Below are 22,044 nucleotides of genomic sequence, written 5' to 3'. Positions count from 1 at the left end.
ATGGAAGATAAATAGGGTAAAATTAGACATAAGGAACGTTTTGGAAAATTATCTGCATCAGCGCGACAATGATATCCACATTGGAAACTGAGCCAGACTAATAACCACAACCTTCCTATACGACATATTAAAAATACTCCATAATGAAACAGATTAAATCTGCTGAACATCTTCCCAGCCTTTTAAAAGTATCCCTTCATTCTTAAAAAATATTTTCGCATGCGCAATCTGCCTGACCTACTTCAGAATCCCATATTTGTCAAGAGATGGTTACAGAAACAGGCAGTTGTTGCCTCACAATAACACTGTCTTCCTTTCATCTTGGTGGGACTCTTCAGCGTCTGGGAGTCTGCTTTGATGAATATTCTGGGGAATCATTCTATCAAGAGAAAAGCCAGGAAGTTCTAAAGATGTTGGACAAGAAAGGCCTCCTTAAGAAAACAAAGTATGAACAGGTTGTTCTGTTTACAACTTTTGAACCAAATTCTATTATCTCTTCTCCAATAGATTGTAGAGCTTCCATGTTTCTGGGACACCTACTTATTCTAAAATATTTTTTGTTGGGTCGGAGCAATGTCACTTTGATACTAAGCATTCCTCTTTATCTGAACATTGAGGGGTTTTTTAATGTAAAAGTTTCTCTTGCCAGGCTCATTTGGAAAACTACAGTAGTATGGTAGTATTCTGACATATACATAAACAGAGCCTTAGGTTTACAAGTCTTAAAGGTATGAAATGAACGGTAAGCAGTCAGCCTCTCATAGTTTTGTATGCTATCTTTGATGTAGGTTGGCCAGCCTGCAAAGAAGGAAAGAAAACTTGGCAGTTGTTTTTGTGCATTCACTTTGTGGCTGGTTCACACGTAATGCTAAACCATGATTAAGTGTTGGCTGTGTGAACCTGAGGGAAGCCTTGGGCTTGAGCACTCCTCCTCTCCTCCTGCGCAGCCAGAAGGAAGAATAAACCATGATTCATAGAATCATAGAATAGTAGGATTCGAAGGAGCCTATAAGACCATCAAGTCCAACCCCCTGCTCAATTCAATTTCACTTTCCCTGATGCTTGGCTTATTATGTACGAACCAGGAATCATGGTTTAAAATAAATTCTAGCTAATTGCTTATCAAGCCAACTTCAACTCACTGGTTATGAAAATGGCTTGTTTAAAAAAACAGTTCATTTTAAACCACAATTCCTGGTTTGTATGTAATGACAAGCCAGGAGTTGGGGAAAGCAAAACTAAAATATGTTTATTCGTCCTCCCAGCCATACAGAAGGAGGAGAGGGGACAGGGAGTGCTCAGTTTGAGCATGTAATGCTAAATGATGATTTAATGTTATGAGCAAACCAGAGAAAAGACCAAGCAAGGAGGTGGTATTGAGGGACTTTATGAATTGAAGACTACGCTGGGTTCTTAATGTTGGCAATCTAAAGGCAGGGGGGCTGGTTAAGAGTGGGAAATGTGAATATCATCGAAATGTGACTTCATCTAATGGCCTTGGCATATAGGGAGTTGATGAGGTGTCTGAATGAATTGGGGATGCAGTGGGGATACAATGAGGTGCTGTAGAAAGTGAGTAGTTACCTCATATTTGTGAAGGTTGTTTTTCACAATTGTAAATCATCTTAATTCCTGAAGTGTTTGAGATTAAAAGAATTTAATCTATATTTTACTGAGAAAGTAGCATAGCTGAATAAATGGATACTAACGGTGTAAATTATGTCTACTCCGAAGCAAGACCCATTGAGTTGAATGGGACTTACTCCCAGGTAACTGAGTATAGGATTGCAGCCTAAGAAAATGAATATTTAGTTGCTTCAGTCCTTTCTTTCACAATTTTAGGGAAGGAACAGGCATAGTTTATCTTTCTGAAAAAGGAGACCAGTCTGCAGTAATGCGTAGTGATGGAACCTCGCTCTACCTAACAAGGCAGGTATTTTTGTTTGATTGTTTAGTAGTATCTCTTTATTTTATTTTTTAAAAAATATACCCCACTTTTCTTTTTATAATAAACTCAAAGCAGCTTGCAAAGTTCATTAAAAATCCAATAAAATACAGTAGAAACAGTTCAAATTACTAAGGGCAATGTGGTTTATTAAACTCAAGAGCAAGATAGAACAGTTCAACATAAAAGCAGGGAGACAGAACTTTAATCCACACTAAAAGCTTGGTGAAATAAAAAGTAGCTTGCCTGAAACTTTAAAAAGAGAGGGAGCCAACCAAACCCCTCTGGAGAGGGAGCTGCACAACCTGGGTGCCACAACAGAAAATATCCTGGCTGTTAACACTCTTAAGATGTCATGCTGGCTGGTGAATGCTGGGAATGGTCTTCTGTCTAAACATGCATAGGATTGCACCCTTAGCCTCATTTAGTATAACATGACAGAATATTAACTGGTGGGTAATCATAATTGCAAATGGATTTACAACAAAATGGTAAAAGTACATTTCCTTTTGGAAATTTTTTTATTTGGTCTTTCTCATATTTCTTTTCCAGAGATCTTGCTGCTGCTATAGACCGAATGGATAAACAGAATCCTGACACCATGATTTATGTGGTAAGTAATCCTGGATCCCCTACAGACTGCTTTGTTCAGGACAGGGGTGGGCAACTGGTGGCTCTCCAGATGTTTTGGCCTACAACTCCCATCATCCATCACAATTGGTTATGCTGGCTTGAGCTGATGGGAGCTTTAGGCTAGAACATCTGGAGCTCCACAAGGTGCCCACCCCTGGTTCAGAGGATGAAGACAGTAACATTCCCTTATGTATTCAAGCCAGCAACATGCGATTGCAGGCATCAAAAGAGCTCCCAGGAGCTTTTCTTAGACCTGAGCTTGATGTCTTGGGAGATGTGTGGTTATATATAAACCACTTAGGGATTTTATTATATTTAGCAGTATATAAATATTACAGATATTAAATAAATGAATAAATAAATAAATAAATGTGTGTCTACAGTCAAACTAGCAACCTGTCTCTTTTCAATCCTTTCCCCTCCCCCAGTAATGCCTAGTGAAGCAACATGTGTGATGTGGCATCGTGTGCGCTCTGCATTTCCCTGCCCTCACTCCACTTAATCGGCTGCTGCTTGTAGGCTGGGGAAACAGGCAGCACAGTGACATCACAGCACTACTTTATTAAATGTTCCAGGGAAGAGAGGGTGAGGAGACTTAGGGCAGTTGTTTTGGGGGGGCAGCTATGCCTCTCCCATCATGTCTAGTTCTGCAGAGCTGCTTCTACTTGGAGCATGACCCAGATGTGCCAACTAGCCCCTTCTGTATTTGCTTCTCCCCGCCACCCCTGATTTTGCAAAACTTCCCCAGTCTCCACTTGTTCAAGCAGAATTACCATTTGAAAGTCTAGGCACGAGTCCTGCTGCGTAACCTAGAAGTACCTCCATTTCTCTCCTCTGTGTGTGTCACTTTTAACCTGATTTTCAAAATACTTGCTCATAGATGGGACATATTGGCTACATTGCCATAGCATCCTAAGCCCAAAATCTAAAGATTTCTGGCTTTTCAAGGACAAGCTAGCATGCTAGCTCACATTGCCCAATCACTCTCATGTGGCTCCCTCTGCATGTGGGAGCGGCTAAACAAATCACACACCTTCCATCTACAGTTTGTTTATCATGATATACATGGTATATAAACGTTATAAATAAATAAACTGATGTGCGAACCGGGAACTGGCTTGTCTTTCCCCAGACAAGCCAGAGTCATAAGCCATGGTTTGTTCTTGGCTTACAGCACTGGCTTGCTGAGGGAGAGACAAGCCAGAGTTCCTGGTAATGCTAAACAAACCGCTGAGCAACATGCACCAGCACACTGGCTCATTGACTGGCTTCTTGTGCCATGTAAATGCAGCCAGGGGCTCAGTTCAGACATCTTGCCAAGCCATGGTTTGCACTGGCCACAGTTTAGAACCCCCAAACCATGGTTTGAGCTTCCAGACATCTAAGGTTGAATCCAGAGCTAGTCGTGCTTAGAGCAGACCCATTGAATCAAAAGGACATATGTTACTCCAGCCCCTACCCTAGCAGGCAAACCTGCTTGTCTACTCTAGCTCTTTAGAGCTGCTTGTCTACTCTTGTCTTCTGTCCACTCAGCTTCATAAATTCATACATGCCTCCACAACCAGAACAATGGTTTTGCCACCTGAGTTACGGGTAAATATACACATAGGGTTGGATCCAGATTTATGCTGGATCAACTGCACTGATGGAAGTGACCTTCCTGCCCCCTTCTTCCCCTGGCAGCTCCTCCAGCACCCTGAAAATGCCACACAGAGAATCAGGAGACCCTGCTGAATGGGGGGAGGTGTGGTTTTGTGGGGAGGTGTGGATCCCCCAAAATCGGGTGCAGGGACCTTCTGTGAGTGGAGGCCTTCCTCTCACGGAAGGCAGATCTAAACCATGGTTGAAGTGGGGGATGGGGGTGGAGAGGATTTAAGCCATGAGATCACAGAGAGAAATGAAATGCAACAAGTACAGTCAGTGGCAATTATGTTATTAACAGCGGCCCTTCACAGAAAGAGTAGTTGGTGATAACACAGACATCTTGGCATGGTAAACTAACACAGGTAGTGTGATTATAGTTCCTCACCACCACCATGTGTATATATACCTGTGACTCAGGACAACACTTTATGTATCTGATGAAGTGAACTGCAGTCCACAAAAGCTTATGCCATAATACATTTATTGGTCTTAAAGAAGCCACAAGACACTTAGTTATCTTATACATTGGTGGCGGAGTCCACACCAAGCATTTTGAGCAAGACATGTAGCAGACTGTTTTTATACTGTGTGATTTGTATAATATAATCCCTGGTAGCCTTTTGTTATGACCTACAGACTGAACAAATAAAAAGTTAACTAGCTTTCGAAGTTCTGAAACTAAAGCTTTTCTAAGGCGTGGTCATTCTTTTCAGTCAAAAGTCAAAAGGACAAACTTTTCTTTTGAGGCTGATCTTGCATATCTGAGCATGATTTTCCAAAGGCTCTTTTAGAAGAGTGCTCCCTCAGATATGGGAAACAAGTCCAGTTTTCATGGCGTTATTCCCCCCCCCCCGAATTGAATTATGCCAGTGGACTTGTGTATCTGTCTGACTGTAGTATGTTTAATGACTTTTTCCTCCTCTTCCAAGACAGATAAAGGCCAGATCTCTCATTTTCAACAAGTTTTCCAGATATTGAAGTTACTAGGTTATGAATGGGCAGAAAGGTAAATGTGTGCTTGCCAAGATTTATATTTTCTTTTTTGTTTGCTTTTAAAAGAACGGGTATTTTTAACACGGAAGGAGGAAACAAATCTATGACAAGCTAAGTGTCCTAAAAGCAGGGATGGGGAAGTTTGTCAATGGCAAAAGGCCACACTGGACATATATCATGAGCTGAAGGACTACAAGTAATTTTCATATGGAGATCATCTTTTTACACACGGTTGCAGCATTTGTGTTAAATTGTAATGCTTCATGCTACACTAAAGCTGTGGGATGCCCTATGTGCCCTTTCCAGTATGGATCTATAAATGGCTGTTACTAGGATGTTCTAGAGGAAATTTGTTCATTAAGATCCACATTCCATATTTAAGGGCCAAGGTACACATGATACAGGAGATCTGTGATTGGATCTCCCGGTGTTTTCATTTTTACTTAAAAGGAGTCACGAGGCACTTTAAATTGGATGAAAGCAACAGTTCTGGGGTGGGTGGGTGGGTGGGTAAGTCTTCCTGATCTAAATTGTCCCACTTGGAGATATAATCCATAGACAAGCAAGCACACGAGCCTGCCCTCAGTCAGCTACGATATTTTAGTAACTGTTCTTGAGCACAAATGTTATAACTGACTTATTGTACACCTTGTGCTCCAATGTTAATAACTGTGAAGAAACTTATTTCTGAGCACAGGCTTAATTCCAAATGTGTGCTAATACTATTCCTGTTCCAAAAGAATGTTTCGAGTTCCTGCAGCTCAGAAAATGACTCTCTTGTCTGTAAGATGAATCTGGCTCTGGATTATCATTGAGTTACTGGTCGTCAGATGCTGAGGGAGTGGGGTGTGGGGAAATGTGACAACTAAAGTTTCTGGTCCCCTGTGTTTTGATGTAGGTGTCAGCATGTGCCCTTTGGGAGAGTTCAAGGGATGAAGACCCGAAAAGGAGAGGTGGTTTTCCTGGAAGATGTCCTGGATGAAGCTTGCTCCATGGTCTTAGAAAACAGTGCTTCTGCAAAAAGTCAGCTGATCATTCACTCTGTTAACCTCATGCTAGTGTAAACGGCAATGCTATGCCTAAGCATTTTTCTTCTGGAGCCGGGTGACATACTCTGATCCAGTCCTGCCCAACTTGGTGCTCTCTAGCTGTTTTGGATGACAACTCCTAGCATTCCTGGCCATTGCTATGCTGGCTGAAGCTAATGGGAGTTGAGGTCCAAAACATCTTGTGGGGAACCAGGTTGGCGAAGCCTGCTCTTACCTTGGTTTACCATCTCCTGTGGGCTACAGTTTAGGCCAGAGTTATTTCTGCTTCTTTTGCTTGCTCCAAACCCATACATCTCAGTTATTATTTTTTAAAATGTAATAGAGGAAGTCTTTCAAGTTACTGAGGAAGGCATTCAGCCAAATGCAGCCATAATTTGCCAATCTATGTCTATCTTCATTCGTTCATTCATTCATTCCAAGGCAGGGAAAGGCAAATCCATCCATCGGTGGAATTATTTCTTTGTTCAAAAGGGGTACTTTTATTGTTACATGGATTAATCTTTTATCCTTTTATCCTCTCCTGCACTGGAGACATTCAAGGCAAGGCTGGACAGCCATCTGTCAGGGAAGCTCTGACTTGGATTCCTGCACTGAGCAGGGGGTTGGACTCAATGGTCTTGTAGGCCCCTTCCAACCCTACTATTCTATGATTCTATCTCCTGCTTTCTTCTGCTTTTATTGCTGCTTTTATTATCATTTATCAGATTGCATGTTTCAGTTCATGTTGTCACCTGCCTAGCAAGCTCCTTTGCTGAAAGGCAGGGTATAATTTTTACTTTTATTTTAATAACCCCTGTCCTAGAAGTGAAATGCCTTTTTTTGGTTTGTTAAAAGCAATTCAAAACATATAACTAACCACTCAATTCTCTGCACAGCTACTCAGAAGTAGGCCCCATCAAGTGCCATGGGGTTTACTCCCAGATAAGCATGTATAGGATTGAAGCCTTACTGTGACCCCACGTGCACCAGCCACAGTGTTTCTATAAACCCCTATTTGGGAGTTCAAGATCTTCCTTAAATAGTATTAAAGTCACTGTATTTTGATGGGCAGGTGCAGATGTATTGTTTCCTTTAACCTTCTTAAACATGGTTAAAGATGAGGGATATTACACCAACATCAGTTCTGTGAATCTAGTGACACCATTTTAGCACCCAGGGTTTAGAGCCTGCTTCTGCCCAGTAGCAACTGTTCCGTTGTCAGTCACTTGCTTTCCTTTTAAGTGGAGATGATGGTTTTCCCCTCTGTAATCTGCTCAGCAACCAAAGAACATGACGATCCTCTTAAGACTGCTGAAAGGATTGGGCTCGCGGCACTTATCATTCAGGTCTGTTAATGCTGTCATTGTTTGATTCCCCCCCCCCTTTGAAGTGATGCTGACAAAGGGTCTACTCTACATGATGCTTAAATAACTTATTGTTCCAGGACTTCAGGGGTCTCTTATTGTCTGATTATCAGTTTAGCTGGGATCGTGTGCTCCAAAGCCGAGGTGACACTGGCGTCTTCCTACAGTACACGCACGCCAGGCTGCACAGGTGAGAGGTGCAACCGAGAGCAGGTTTTTCTGAATTTATCTTAAATTCGGATCAGTGTGAACGACGTTTGTGAAGAGGATTTGTCTGCATAGGGCCTGTTCAAATGGACCTTTCAGAAGTGGAGTAGATTCACTCAAATTATGAAAAATACACAAAAACATGCAAATGGGCACATTTTCCTTAGGGTTCCATCCAGCTTTGCACAAGTGGACTTGCACGCAGTGGGATCCTTCCTTTCCTCTCCTCTCCTGTGCAGCCCCCCACCCCACCCCCACGTGCCTCCCAAATCTGCTTCAGAGGGCTGGAATCATTTCCGCCAGCAGTGTTGATTCTGCTGGCAGCCGGACACAGTCGGATGCAAACCGTAGTTTATCCAGGTTGCAGAATTCAACACAGAATTTGGGTTACCTTCTAGAAAACGCTGAAGCTCCTTTTAAAAAGTGTAGAACAAATACAACCCTGGTTTAATTCTCCCCCTTTCTATATGCAGGGTTGGACAGCTGCAAGGTGTGGACTTGGGAATGTGAATAGGTTGGTGACTAACCTTGCCATTCCCCCCCGCCATACCTGCCCCAACTATGCACCTTCAGGCCTTGGGATGGTTTGTCCACCTGCGGCACCAGCAGCCCAATAGGGCAGAGAGGTCCCTCTTAACCGCTACAAAAGCAGTTAGGTGCAATCTTGTCCCATTCACGGAGGCCCTAGGCGCAGGATAGGATGAGGCTGTTAGGTTTGAAGGCCAGCAGTTTTGCTTCTGCTACTCATGCCTTGTTAAATATAGGTTGTGAAACCTCACTGTGTTTTGCGCATAAATAAAGAGTGCCTTGATCAGTTGCTGTTGAGGCTGTTGAGTTAGGCCATTTTTTTCGCTTTCAAAGCAATTGCTTTCCGACTCTAGAGGAACTGGTTTGTGTTTGCCTCTGTGCTGATGCCTCAAAGTGACCTTTGACACAGTTTGGATGTCATGATGGGTGTTTTTGCACAGGCATGGGTGCGCAGCTGATCTTATTGTTGACATTATTTTAAGAGCTTCATGTCTACTAGCATCTGTTTTAAAACTGTGGCCTGAATATCCATTGCCATTCTTTGGGATTATCAAAAATGTAATCAGTCGTAGTTTAAGTTCTAAAACTTTCGCCAGGGGGGTTCCTCCACGACAACGGAAGGAGACAGAAGGAGAAGCCAATTGTGGCTTACCCAAATTTTTCAAGGAGCTGGCTCTGCTCCATGCAGGGCTTCACAAGCAAGTGTATCGCAGTCACTTCACAGAACATACTTCCAAGGTGGGTGGGGGTGAGGGGAGGTGGAGTGAACGTCACCTGACTAGCAGGGGCTGCTCAACCAATAAGAGAGGCTCTCCCCCCACTTTCTCCTTTGAAAATAAGAGAAGCTCCTCCGCATTCAGGGGACAAGTCTCATTGACCACAATGGGAGTTACTTCTGAGAAGACACTAATTGGTTTATGTTGGGAAACACAGGGGGGACAGGAACAATCTCCTTCTCTCTCCCCCGCTCCTGGTTACTTCCTTAAATAATCCTTTCTGGAACACTGTGTTCTAGCTGCTGGATCCCTGCTGGGATCAATCAAAGCTTCGACATGAAGGCTCTCTAAATTCATTATTTCGATTCATCAGAATCTCGGTGTGCATTTCGGGAACAAGCCTCATTGCCCACAATGGGAGTTACTTCTGAGTAGACACACATATGTTTTTGCTGGGAAAGACAGGAAGGGAAAACAAAGGGAGGGGAAACGAGCCCCATTTCTAACCCAATGCTGTGCAGGAACAAAGGTCTGAATTAGTTACTTCCAAAGGCAATAAACCAAACAACGGAATCGCAGCTTGGGGCAAGTGCTTTACACCCATTAGGGAATTAGTGCTTTTAAATGCGTTATTTCAACTGAGGGGGATCTGTGGTGTGTGCATTCAGGGGACGAGCCTCATTGACCACAATGGAGTTACTTCTGAGTAGAAACTAATTGGCTTGTGCTGGGAAACATAGGGACAGGAAACACCCCTTGACCAGGGTCACGGGGAAAGGCACACCCCTGGGCAGAGCTAGCATCCCTGAGGTCAATGCAGGGGTTGGGACACACAACAACCATACCGCAGAGAACCCGACTTAAGGAAAAGAATCAGACTTTAAGCAGTCTCAGGAAGTCCGTTTTTTTCCTGATAAGCTCCGGGGTGGCTGCTGGATGGCCATGATGTCATGTATCCCTAATGACCTCAACGCGCAGCTGGCTCGGAGTAAATTGCTGGTGGAAACACCCTCCAGGATTCAATGAAATACCCAAGTAGTTCCGTACACCAAAGACTAACAAATTTTTAGCACTCTCCATATCCTTTCTCATGCCACGTTGCAATCCATTTTGAAACCGAGGAGAGTTTTGAAAAGCACCCCCATGGCATAGAGATCTACAATTCAAAGAAGAAACAGTTGAAAAAAATACCTCAGTGAACTGGACCAAAGCCTTGAGCGCTCCTGCAGTAGCTCTTTGGATCCCAGTTGCTCTTTGCGAATCTTGGGATCAGGATTGCCAGTCTCCTCAAGTGCCTTTTGTTCAGTTTTAGCAAAAATATGTGTTCTGTTGAATGAGATGAAAATATTCCTTCAATATGGGCCTTCTTTTTTTATCTATGCAGCTTGATGGGTGTCTTGATGCTTGCTGTTTTTGACACAGCTTTCTCTCCCCTCACAGTTTAGAAGAGATGTGTGGAACAGTCGATCAAGTGTCTAATATTAACCCTGCGTGTTTACAAGACCCACCAGCTATCTCCTTAATTCAGCATCTTCTCAGGTATTTGCTTGCTTGCATGCACTGAACACAGTGGGACTTGCTCTCTGGTGCATGTGCGTAGGATTGAGCTGTTAGTAGCTTTGCTGTACAAAAAATCCTGAACAATTGATGGCTGTACCTCCAAGAATTATTGATTTGGGAGGAGCAGAAGGCTAACACTGGGTTAAATCCAACCTTGAATGAGTGGACTTGCATTCATGCCAAGAGGCTTCCGCCTGCTCTTTTCTCCCCTGCAGTCCTCTACCTGCCTCCCAAACCTGCTTCAGTACTCCAGAGCAGAGTTGGGGGCATGCAGCAGGGGAGGGGAAGTCCGTTCCACCCGTGGGGGATAACTGGTGTTGGATACAACCCACCAATCCTAATAATTTACTTAGAAGCAAGCACCACAGATCTCAGCTGGATTTACTTCCAAATGAGTGCACTGAGGATCAGTCTGAGGCGGGCAGCTCAGCCAGAGACTGTGGGTGCCATCCGCCCCCCATCGAGATAAAGTTTTACTGTGATGTCCATGGTACTAGACTGCACCATATATTAGCGATCCTTATTCTGAATAACAGGCGTTCTAAAGGTCTTTTGCTAGTCTATAGTCTTTCATGATGTGCAACGCAATCCTATGTATGTTTACTTGGAAGTACATCCCATTGTGTTTAATCATCCCTAGTAAGTGTGTTTAGGATGGCACCCATAGTAATGTTTGTTGAAAATATATAAGGCAAGAATTGTAATAAATAGGATGTGTTTGGATAGGTGCTGTGAACCCAATGGAGTGTACCAAAACTGTTTTCAGTGAGGTTAGGTAATGAAAGCTATCCTATGTGCTCTTACTTGGGAGTAAGCCCATTGAACTCAGTGGAACTAACTTCTGAGTTGACATGCATAGGATTGCACTGATAGAGCTCTCTTTCTATTAGTCAAAATACAGGGCTTAATTTGAGTTAGGGTTTACTCCCAAAGCGTCTTTCCTTTTAATATCAAACTTGGTGGTCTTGTGCCACCGACGGGGCAGTGAAACGGGGCCACTCATATGCAAGATAGGGGTTTCTGCATTCTCAGGCAGCTTCCCAGCTATGCAGGGAAATATTACTATGCTTTTAAAAAAACACAAACCCCAAAATCTAATGAATTATGTTTACATGAAGCCTTCCCATAGGAACAGAATGTTTGAAACAGTTGAAACCATTGATGGCAATAAAAGCAAGGCTGCTTAAGAACCACCTTGCCCCGAGGGGAGGGGGAGGAAAGATGGAATATCCTGTTGGATATCCTCATTGAAGTGAGCAGCACAGAAAAAGCCGGCGAGATAATATTCCTAAGATAACTGCTAGCCTGCAACAAGCATGGAAGGCTGCTACTGCAAGCAGAGTTTTTAAGCCCCAGTGACCAGGTTTGGATGACATGCCATGACTCATTGTGGCTTATTTTAACCCATGATGAGCCGCAGTACCCATGAGCATCCAGTTGCATATGCAAACCGCTCAGAGGTTGTCATGCCAGGTGAACCTGGCGAGCATGGGTTAAACAACCCTCGCATGACCTACGCTCGTTGGGTTCGCACAATACAAGAAGCCCTGAGCAGGGGTTGCTAACCAAAATGGTGGCCACATGCGCTGCAGCCCCACTATGGGTTAAATAACTCACTGTGGGCTGTTGTGTCATGCGAACAGCCCCAGTGTGAGGGGCTGTTCACACAACACACTAACCCACACTCAGTGGTTGAGTATGGGTTGTTGTTGCACCGTGGGTTGTTGGTTGAACCATGGGTTAGCATGTTGTCTGAACCCAGGACATTTTCCACAGGGTTGCTTGTTAACCGTGCAGTGTGGCTTGTTAACAGTCGTGAACAACCCAACAACAAACCATGGGTTCTCTAGCCACACTACATGGCTAACAAGCCACCCTGCGGAAAATGTCCTGTGTTGAGACAACATGCTAACCCACGGTTAAACACACAACCCATGTTTCAGCAACAACCCACACTCAATCACCGAGTGTGGGTCAGCATGTTGTGCGAACCCAGTCAATGACTGGTCCAGGTAATCTGCTCTGCAGTGGGGAGAGGGAATCTACTGCCAGCAGTTTCTGTTCTACTGGCAGACAGACAGCACTGGAAGCAATATAGTCCCTAAGATTTTTGTGAACCTCCCAGAGAGCTTCAGCTATTAGGTGATATAGAAATGTAATAAATAAATAATAAATAAATAAATATGAACTGGAGTGCTGTAGCTATTGTGCTAATGATTCACATAATTTATGTAGGGTGTTCACTGTATACCGGATGCTGAATAAAGAGTGTATATGTGGCAGTTCTTTGACAATGTACTTCTTTTTTCCTGGAATTGTTGCGCCCGCTGTGGGAAGCTTTGAATCAACACACCCACCCCAAATGGGACTTTGCACTCAGCAGTCTGTATGTGACAGAACAAAATGGAGTTTTGTAGCATAGATGTACCCAATGAGAACCCAATCCTTGATCAAGCTCTTCGGATTTTGAAGTTTGCATCAACTGTTCCTTTTCTTCTCCCTTCAGATACGATGAGATTCTTTACCAATCTTCGCAGGATCTTGAACCCAAGCATATTGTGAACTATCTCCTAAAACTCAGGTGAGAGAAACGTTTTACCATTGGAATAGAATTCAGATCTCATTTTTTAAAAAAAGAATTCAGTCTCGATAACATGAGTAGCTTGATGTAATTTGATTCATGGACTCATTCCAAACTGAAGGAAGGGAGGATGTTTGTTAAAGCAGCCTTTTCCTGTATCTGCACCAGAATCCTAAACCTAGAGTGCAGGGGCAGGGAACCTAGTGCCCTCCCTGAAGCCCAAGTTAGAATGGCCAGTGGTTAGTAATTCTGGGAATTGTAGTCCAAAGCATCTGGAGAGCAACATAATGCATTGAAGAAACTTATTTTAATATCCTAGTTCTGCATTTCTGTTTCAAAAAATGATACCACCTCAGATCAAAGAAGAGTGCAGCCTCTCTCTCAGTCAGTCTTGAAAACCGTGCAGTTTGCCACCTTTGAAACGTTATTTTAGTCCCCACCCTTAATGAGCCATCCCTTCCTTAGTGTATCATTCCCTGAAACATTGTCTGTGTTCGTAATCTGAATCTGCCTCAACAAGAAAAACCAGTTATTTGTTATGGTCTGCTAAGTCCATCATTTGATTCTGACAAAGGCGTTTTGTGCCCAGAAGCCTCTCGTGAACTGATTTTACTGCAGTGCCTTGGGCCAACAGCACATAGGTTTAATAGAACCAAAATGTTCACCAGCTGCAGAGCTATTTTACTGGGAAATCAAGCCTGCAGAAGCCACACCCCCTTTGATATTGTACTTCTAACCTAAACTAATCTACAGCTTTAATAAAATAAATAAATCAAGAGGACCAGAACTGTCCTTTTTAATGACTATTTTTATGCTATTACATGAGTTAATAACTTTGACAAGTGGGATCTGTAACAAAATGTGGCAGCGTGGTATGGTCCTCTTCAGGGTGCCAGCCAGCCATGCCCGTTCCCAAGGTATTCCATTCCCTCTCTAGTTTCCTGTCCCCATCCCAACAGTCAGTTTGCGTTCTGAGCATGTTCAATCCTCATGGGGCTGTTTTGCTTCACCTCTCCCCCACTGTAGAGTGTTTCCCCTGCCCCTAAATTTGTTCTGTACTTCTGCAAGTCTTGAGTCTGCTGATACTTCCCTCTTGTGCGTGGGTGGTGCCATTTTGGCTACATAAGGATCCACACTCAGAGAATGAGTTCACTGTTCATAAATGGAACACTTGGTGGAAGTCACCCAAGAGGCACAGGCCTTCAGTGGAAGCCACTGGGCTTGGATCTAAAGGTCCATGAGTGGAAAGTGACAACGTCTTCCTGCTGTTCCATGACCTCCTGTGGAAGTGGCAGGGCAGAGCTGTCTGCTGGAAGGGACAAGGTGATGCAGTTGACCAGCCCTGGATGAGCCGTAATCTCCAGCTTCCCAGTTTTCTTGAAAAAAAGAAGCAAATCTCTAGCCTTGTAGAACCCAGCATATGAAACAAAATGTACAGCCGCTATTCTGCACATTTGTTTTGTGAGAAACTAGTCTGCTGTGCCTTTCAGTGTTTTCAGCCCATGAATGAAGTCGTAGCAACAGTTAAGGCACCCACTATCTGGAGAAGGAATGTTGTGGTTTATTTTAAAGCCTTTGGGGGTCTTCCCTGCTAGGAAGTAATTGCAGTCTCATAAAGAACAATTTAGAAATCCAGAAGTTTAGTGTAGCTGAGATTGGGCAGTAGTGTGGCTACCGAAAAACAAAAGATTGCAGGAAAGACACCCATTTCTCCTCCTGCTCCTAAAGACACTCCCCACCGACTCGACTGCTACTCTCTGGAGCCACCTTCTCCAACCTCGTGCCCGCCAGATGTTTTGGACCTCAACTCCCATCAGCCCCAGCTAGCATGGCCAATGGTCAGGAATGCCAGGAGTTGTGATCCAAAACATCTGGAGGGCACTAAGTCAGGGAAGACTGCTCTAGAGAGTCTTTGCTAACGTTTCCAAGATGAAGGAAATCATTCTAGGATGAGTCGTGTAAACTTGTCAATGTTATGAGAAGGGCAGTGATGCCATAAAATGTCTGAACTGATATTCTAAAGACAGCTGTACTGTCTTTGTGCATTTGGGGTTTTTTCTCATGTTCCTAGGCATGCAGTTTTTTATTCTGCACTCCAAATAAAGTTTTGTTGACGTTCACAATACTTCTTGAATATGACACTGTTCTGCATTAGTGCTGTTCAGTTCCCAGGATCTTCTACTACTATTGTGTAGGCGTCTAAACGTCAGGGAATGTGACACTAAGAACAAAGCACGCACAGAAGGAAAGGGCACAGGTGTGTTGTAGCAGCGCACAACTGCAAACTGCTGTGCAGCTTCACCCCCCACCCCAACCCCAGGGAAGATCCCTGTGCCCACGTCACAGGGCAAGACTTTTCTCAGTGCAGCATCACAGTGTAAAAGGGATGATGTGACAGTATGAGAAACATAAGGAATAAGGAAGATACAGACAGCAGCCATTTTCAGCTTGGCGCCCTCTAGATGTTTTGGACTCCTTGTCCCAGTATTCTTGACCTTTGGCCATGTTGGCTAGGGCTGATGGGAGCTGAAGTCTGAAACATCTGGAAGAAGGCTGCTACAGCATATCAAATTCTAGTGGGCTGGAAAAGGTCTAGAAAAGTGCCTGTGCAAACAGAGGGAATTAAAGCCAATGTTGCATGAGCAGATTTCCCATTGCATGCCTGCTCCCTGCAGTGCAACTCCCCAGATCTGCTCCGGAGGGTCCCCCAAACCTCCAGAGCAGATCTGGGGGATATGCCGTGTGGAGAGCAAATCTGTCCTGCAGCTTTCATTCCACGGATGGATCGCCAGTGTTGGATACAACCCAGGGAAGTTTGGAGTCATTTTCCTCGTGCAATGCTCTTCTGCTAGGATGGAAACAGCCCTTCCGTGGGCTGCCTTTCCCCCGGCGGAAGGATCCCCTAGCTTTGGATCCAAGCCATGGTGGCTTCTCTATCTATTGGTGGCCACTGCATTTTCGCAGACAACAAAAACTGTTCTCATTCCGCTTGATCTTAAGCAACTTTAATCAGCACTCTGTGCCACTAAGTTTAGTAGGTCTGGCTTCCTAGGCAGTGCACTCTGGATTGCCACACTTTACATGAGAGCTTGTTTCAGACTCAGTCTTTCTGTTTCAGCCATTTAGCAGCTGCAGCTCACAAAATGCTCCCCGTGAAAGGCAGTGTTTCGGAACTCGCTGAGGTAATGTAAATAGTCACTCTTGGATTTGACTTTGATATGACTTGTGATTCTTGAGCAGTGCAACTTGGGAAGAAGTCTGCTCTCTGGACACATGGGGAACTTGTTGAAGGGTGGGGTATGAATCCAATAAATTAAATATTTTTTAGTTTTTGTAGGCAAGGGAGCAGTAGGATTGGATAGTCTGCTGCAGCTTTGCACTGGTGAGCCCAGACACTATTCCTTCATAGACGCTCCTGTGAAACTGTGAACATCAGTATAATATTAAACTGCCACAAAGTAAAGCTCAGATCTTCCCTGCACCTACTTACCTTCCTTCCTTCTAAATATCAGAAATCTTTCCCATTGTGGGTGGACTTGAGCTTTTCTCAGGCTTGTAGCCTGAGAGAAGATAATGAGCATGTTCACTTTTTCTGCACAGGGTGATTTTCTTCCTATGGTTTCCCGCTGGCAATACTGCCTGCACTGCAAACTGATGAACTGTTCTAAACTGAGGCAGAGTTAAAATGCTGGAAATGAAAATCAGCTAGCTTATGCTTTTTCTTTTCTTTTTCTGAGATACTGATCAAAGTGTGTGTGTGTGGGGGGGGCACTTACAATTCAGTAAAGAAAAACTACAACACTGTTGGAAGAAATGGCTATCCTCTGTATTTTCTTTTATTCCCTAGTCTTGTAATGCACTGAACCAAGAGAGCACAAGCCACACCCCCACCCAAAAATGTTCCATTAGCATCCAACTAAAACAATGGTTGCAGGTTTTAAGTTTACTTGGCAATTTAATCAACTAAAACATGGGATGATGGAGGGCGCAATCCTATGGGGATAGTCAGCCGCCTCCGAACTCGGAGGCAACTGACTGTCCAATGCAGGGCAGGTGGAGTGTGGAGGGGATCTTCTCTTCCACGCTCCAGCCACCCTGCATTTTCAGCTAGATGGCCCTCGAAGTGAGGTGGGGGAGGCTGGATAGCACACAGGAAGTAACAGCACTTCCAGGGTCCCCTCCCCCAGGAATGCCCCCTTTTCAGCCGCTCCGCACTGCTCTTCCAAGCGTGGAGCCAAGGACAACCTACGAGGGGCCAGGGAATCAGATTTCATAGAATCATAGGGTTGGAAGGGGTGTGCAAGACCATCGAGGCCAAACCCTGCTCAGTGCAGGAAGCCTGATTCCCAGAGGTCTCCCATCCAAGCACTAACCAGGGCTGACCCTGCTTAGCTTCCAAGATCAGACGAGATCAGGCACATCCAGCCAGTTATCCAGGACATCTGTGTGTTGTTCTGTTTTACTGTATTTTTAGTGCTGTCTAGACTTTTGTTCACAAAGGGCAAAACTGAATGTGTTACATTCCTCACTGGAATGTATTATCTAGTTGGCTTCAGTTGGCTATGCTCTGGTAATCTCCAAGTTAGATTACTGTAATGCACTCTACATGAGGCTGCCTTTGAAGACGGTTCAGAAGCTGCAGCTCATGCAAAATGCGGTGGCCAGAATGATAACAGGGACTAGAAGGTCCAAATATAAGACCGACTCTGGCCCATTTGCACTGGCTACCTGTATGTTTCCGAGCCCGATTCAAGGTGCTGGTTTTAACCTATAAAGCCTTACACTGCTCGGGACCACAATACCTGATGGACCACCTCTCTCAACACCAACCTTCCCTGTACACTACACTCAACATCTAAGGCCCTCCTCTGGCTGCCTACACCGAGGGAAGCTTGGAAGACAGCAACAAGGGAGAGGGACTTTTCGGTGGTGGCCCCCAAATTCTGGAATGATCTCCCTGACAAGGCCTGCCTGGCGCCAACATTGTTATCCTTTCGGCCCCAGGTTAAGACCTTTCTCTTCTCCCAGGCATTTGGCAGCATATGATAAATTTTAATCGATCCTGGAATGTCTCATGGTTATGGTTGTTTTTGAGATTGTTTGAAGTTGTTTTAGATATATTTCTTCTATGAGGGGGCAGGGAATGGGATTTCTGGGAACCAAGCTAGGAGTGCTGGCTCCTAGCTTGGTTCCCAGAAACCAAAAAATCCTATGGCCATCCAGACGCCGTCTAGCAGCCATAGGATTGCACCCTAATCTGCCAAATAAATGTCTTGCATCTCTACTGAAAAGAAACTACCACAATATATGTCGTAAATATTTCACTTACAGCACAGTCTATACATGTCCACTCAGAAGTAAATTCTTCTGAGTTCAGTGGGGCTCCCAGATAAGCAGGTCTAGGACTGCAGCTTCCATCTGTCTTTAATTTGATACCACCCACTAGTGTTTCCCCCTCCATTTATGAAGTTTAAAGACCACATTATCCTTTATGTTTGCCTTTGGTTGGTTTACTGTTGTGGGAGGGGCAGTGCGTAGGATTTCTTTGTGCAGGGAAATCCTAACATATTTCAGTAGGCAGTCATTGCCTGAAACAAGTACAGGGAGGGTGGGGACATGTGTTTTCCTGATGCCTTAGATCAGCATGGGGAATAAGAATACTAAGCATTATAGATATCAGCATAGATGTGCACCTGTGAAACGTGGAGAGTTTCCTAGTTTCTGCGGGTGGTATTCAATTTAGTCCTTCCATTGATAGAATGGGGAGTGGAGTAATTGCCCCTCCTCCCAGTGTGCCCTCAGAATCTGCTCTGGAGGGCTGGGAGCAGATGGGGGAGGTGCAGGGCTGCAGGCAGGAGGAGAAATTCGCATTGCACGAGTGGAAGTCTGCTCATTTGACATTCGATGTAGCCCAGAATGATTACGATTAAACTCCAGAAGAAACAGCTATGGGTACAAAGTGAACATCGGAAGCTGCCTTATACCGAGTCAGACCATGGGTCCATCTAGCCCAGTCCTGTCTACGCTGACTGGCAGCAGCTCTCCAGGGCTTCAGGCAGGGATTCTTCCAGCCCTGCCTAGAGATGCTGGGGATTGAGGCTGGAACCATCTGCATGCCAAGCAGGTGCCCTGGCCCTGAGCCACGGCCCAAGCTACAAGTGGGCATCTTAACATTTGTTCTTATTCTTCAACACTTTACACCTCTACAGTGTTGTGTGCACACAAAACATTCAATGCCTGAGTATTGAAGTTGCTTTTAAAGGGAACAGATGATGATAAAAAGTGATTGGTGTCCTTTTCTTGGCCATTTTCTTTTTCAGGCAAGGCTCTGTCTATTCCAGGCTGCTCGCTCCATCCTGGCCAACGGAATGAAACTTCTAGGAATCACACCTGTAAACAGAATGTAATGGGAAGAGTTTTCTTCCTCAAGGCCTATTCTAAAATACCTCTGTTCTGAAGACTAGGTGTTTTCTTCCTGTCCTTGTTTCCCCTGTATTGTGTTAGACTTTCAGAGCCGTTAAGGAGTACTTAAGATGCTCAGAGGGGATCTGTGTGCGTCTTCTACTGTATATCCTCAAGCAAACCCTGGCTTCATTATTATATTAATTAACTGCTGTGATCATACCTTATGGAGGGAGACAATCTCTATGGCTGCAGTTGTGCCAAAACCTGGCTTGCTGTGGATTTCAAAAAGCACAGGTACAAGTATTGCCATTTGCTATGTGATGACCTATGTATACCAATGAGAAATAAGGGTGCCCTGTTTGTATGTATCCCCCCCAAATCCACTTTTTTTGCATATTTCCCAATGAAACACAACCAATTTCCTCTAGTTTAGTGGCAACAGGGATAGAAGTGACATTAAGCAACGCTGCTCTTGAGCCAAATATACGATTCTATATTTCTGTGGATCAAGGTATTCTCCATACCAACAGTCTTGGCAGGGAGGGTGCAGAGAGAATGGGACTCACCTGGTATGTATTTCCTACTAAGAAGTTCTATGTAAGTACAGGATGAGTGAAGAAAACCTGCTTCCAAAATGAAAATTTTATGGTGTCTATATAGAACAAAGCAATACACCCTCCCCACATGTACAACAGTAGCTCCTGGTCTGTTTAACATGCATGGGGGCTTCCCTCAAAATACTGTGGTTGAGGAAAGGCAGAAAAATATCCCACAGCAATTCTACATGTGAGAACAGGGCTGCAGGTTTTAGTGCAGTGGTCAGTACTTAGCAGGGGTTCCCTGCAGTATCCGTGGTCTGAAAATCTGGCCCCCTGGTGTGGTCCTGTAACGGATGCCTCATAAATCACACCTATTTGTTTCCAAAGGCTGTATCAGCCCCTGCCTTATCGTTGCTGTGCCATCCTGCCTCAAGTAGAGGATGGATATGTCTGTCACACTGCACTATCTGAACAGTACCCATATCTCAGTGGGCCACTTCCTTTGTGGAAATGAGAGGCCCCTGCTGCCCTGGTCAGGGCCTTGATTTTCTTTTCTGCTATGGTGAAGGAAAGGGAGGAACAGAGGTCCCAGAACAGTTAAGTGCTCTGCTGGGATCTTTTTAGTCCGGTGGAAGCTAAGAGCAAGAAAAGTAGCTTGCTAAAGCACAAAGGAGGAATAATATAACAGTAAAGTATGTTTATTTCCTCCAAATTCCTTCCACTAAAACATTTATGTTGTCAGGCCTTTTTGTACTTCTTTGTACTCCTTTCTCCCTTCCTCTTGTCCTTCTCACCCCCACCCCAAATGCGTAATTATGAGATCATTGCACCCAGCCTTGGCAACTGATGAACAAACCCCTCTCCCCGTTCTCCAGTTTGATTTCTTGCCTGCGTTATTCTTGTGAGAGGGGCTCATCCTTCTGTTCTCTCACCTTCCTTCAATGAAAGTCATGGGGAGGGGATGACAACCCTCACTGTAAAACAACTTTAGCAGGAAGGTAAAAACACTTTTAAGCATGCTGTCGCGGTTCCTATAGCAAGGGCTTTCAAGCTCCATCACACTGACTCTTGTCAAGTTCGATGCAAAGTCTGAATTTGCTGGTCCATAGGCAGACCAAAGCAGAAAGATAGAAAGCCCTTTATATTTTAAGTGCAAACCAGGCCTTATAAAAAGCAAAATCACACACACATTATAAGCAAGCCGAGATGTGTTCAGCTTCTAATTCTACCCTCATTCTTCAAACACACAGTCTGCGTCATAGAGGTCAGGAAGGAGGCGTCATCTCCCTTTACAACCCCTCCTTATAATCAGATGAGAACTACAGGCCTACGGCCACTGGCATGGAATAAAAAGGATTTATAGCGCAACCTGAGGAATACGCATGCATGCTGTAACTGTCAAGATAAAAATTAGATTCTAGGCCCTTCAAATTAATTAGGTATCATGACTAGTATTCAGGGCCTCTTTTCCAATCTTATGTTTACTGGTTCTCTCTCTAACAGACCAACGTACAGAAACTACCCATTCCTAATTCAAAAGCACATACAATTATTTAATAAAAAAGCTACCTTGCAAAAGCTGCAGGAAAGCTAAATAAAACATTAGCCCACTCATGAATTTCAGTGTTGATTAAGTTAATGGAGAAGGTGAATGTACATCTTAGGGGTGTTAAATACATTGTGCTTGTCCTCCTCACCAGAATAAGTTGTATTTGATGCAAGTACAAAGGTTCAAACCAAAATAGCACACAGCACTATCTAATGTATTTAGCACTTAGTTGTGCAACAAAAGTGTAACTATTATGCAAAATGGTATAAACCCCTTGTCACAATAGAAAATTCCTTTTAAAAGTAGCAGCTGCAGCATTTTTTTCTTCCTGCTTTTGAAAAAGCAAGAGCGA

The 22,044-nt window shown here is 44.2% G+C and overlaps 1 protein-coding gene across 5 annotated transcripts in view; it reads left to right on the top strand.

The window, feature by feature from the left end:
- The window catches only part of RARS2 (arginyl-tRNA synthetase 2, mitochondrial), a 44,452-nt gene extending 22,462 nt beyond the window's left edge, over positions 1-21,990 (top strand). For 2 of the 5 annotated variants that reach the window (XM_084827067.1, XM_084827071.1), the window contains 11 exons: positions 339-445; positions 1,843-1,929; positions 2,498-2,558; positions 5,152-5,228; positions 6,114-6,238; positions 7,522-7,589; positions 7,688-7,797; positions 10,499-10,597; positions 13,125-13,199; positions 16,318-16,381; positions 19,520-20,235. In XM_084827067.1, the coding sequence (XP_084683193.1) occupies positions 339-445; positions 1,843-1,929; positions 2,498-2,558; positions 5,152-5,228; positions 6,114-6,238; positions 7,522-7,589; positions 7,688-7,797; positions 10,499-10,597; positions 13,125-13,199; positions 16,318-16,381; positions 19,520-19,606 (960 nt within the window). In that variant the 3' untranslated portion in view covers positions 19,607-20,235. Of the gene's footprint in view, positions 1-338; positions 446-1,842; positions 1,930-2,497; positions 2,559-5,151; positions 5,229-6,113; positions 6,239-7,521; positions 7,590-7,687; positions 7,798-10,498; positions 10,598-13,124; positions 13,200-16,317; positions 16,382-19,519 lie in introns of all 5 variants that reach the window. The other 3 variants (XM_084827068.1, XM_084827070.1, XM_084827069.1) reach the window with 3 other exon arrangements.
- The last annotated feature ends 54 nt before the right edge of the window (positions 21,991-22,044 follow it).

The sequence above is a fragment of the Heloderma suspectum genome, chromosome 1, assembly GCF_057233095.1.
Source record: "Heloderma suspectum isolate Gila_16-S chromosome 1, 16-S_ref, whole genome shotgun sequence".
Classification (NCBI taxonomy): Eukaryota; Metazoa; Chordata; class Lepidosauria; order Squamata; family Helodermatidae; genus Heloderma; species Heloderma suspectum.
The sequence above is the reverse complement of the archived record's forward strand: the minus strand, read 5'-3'. Positions and strand labels throughout refer to the sequence as shown.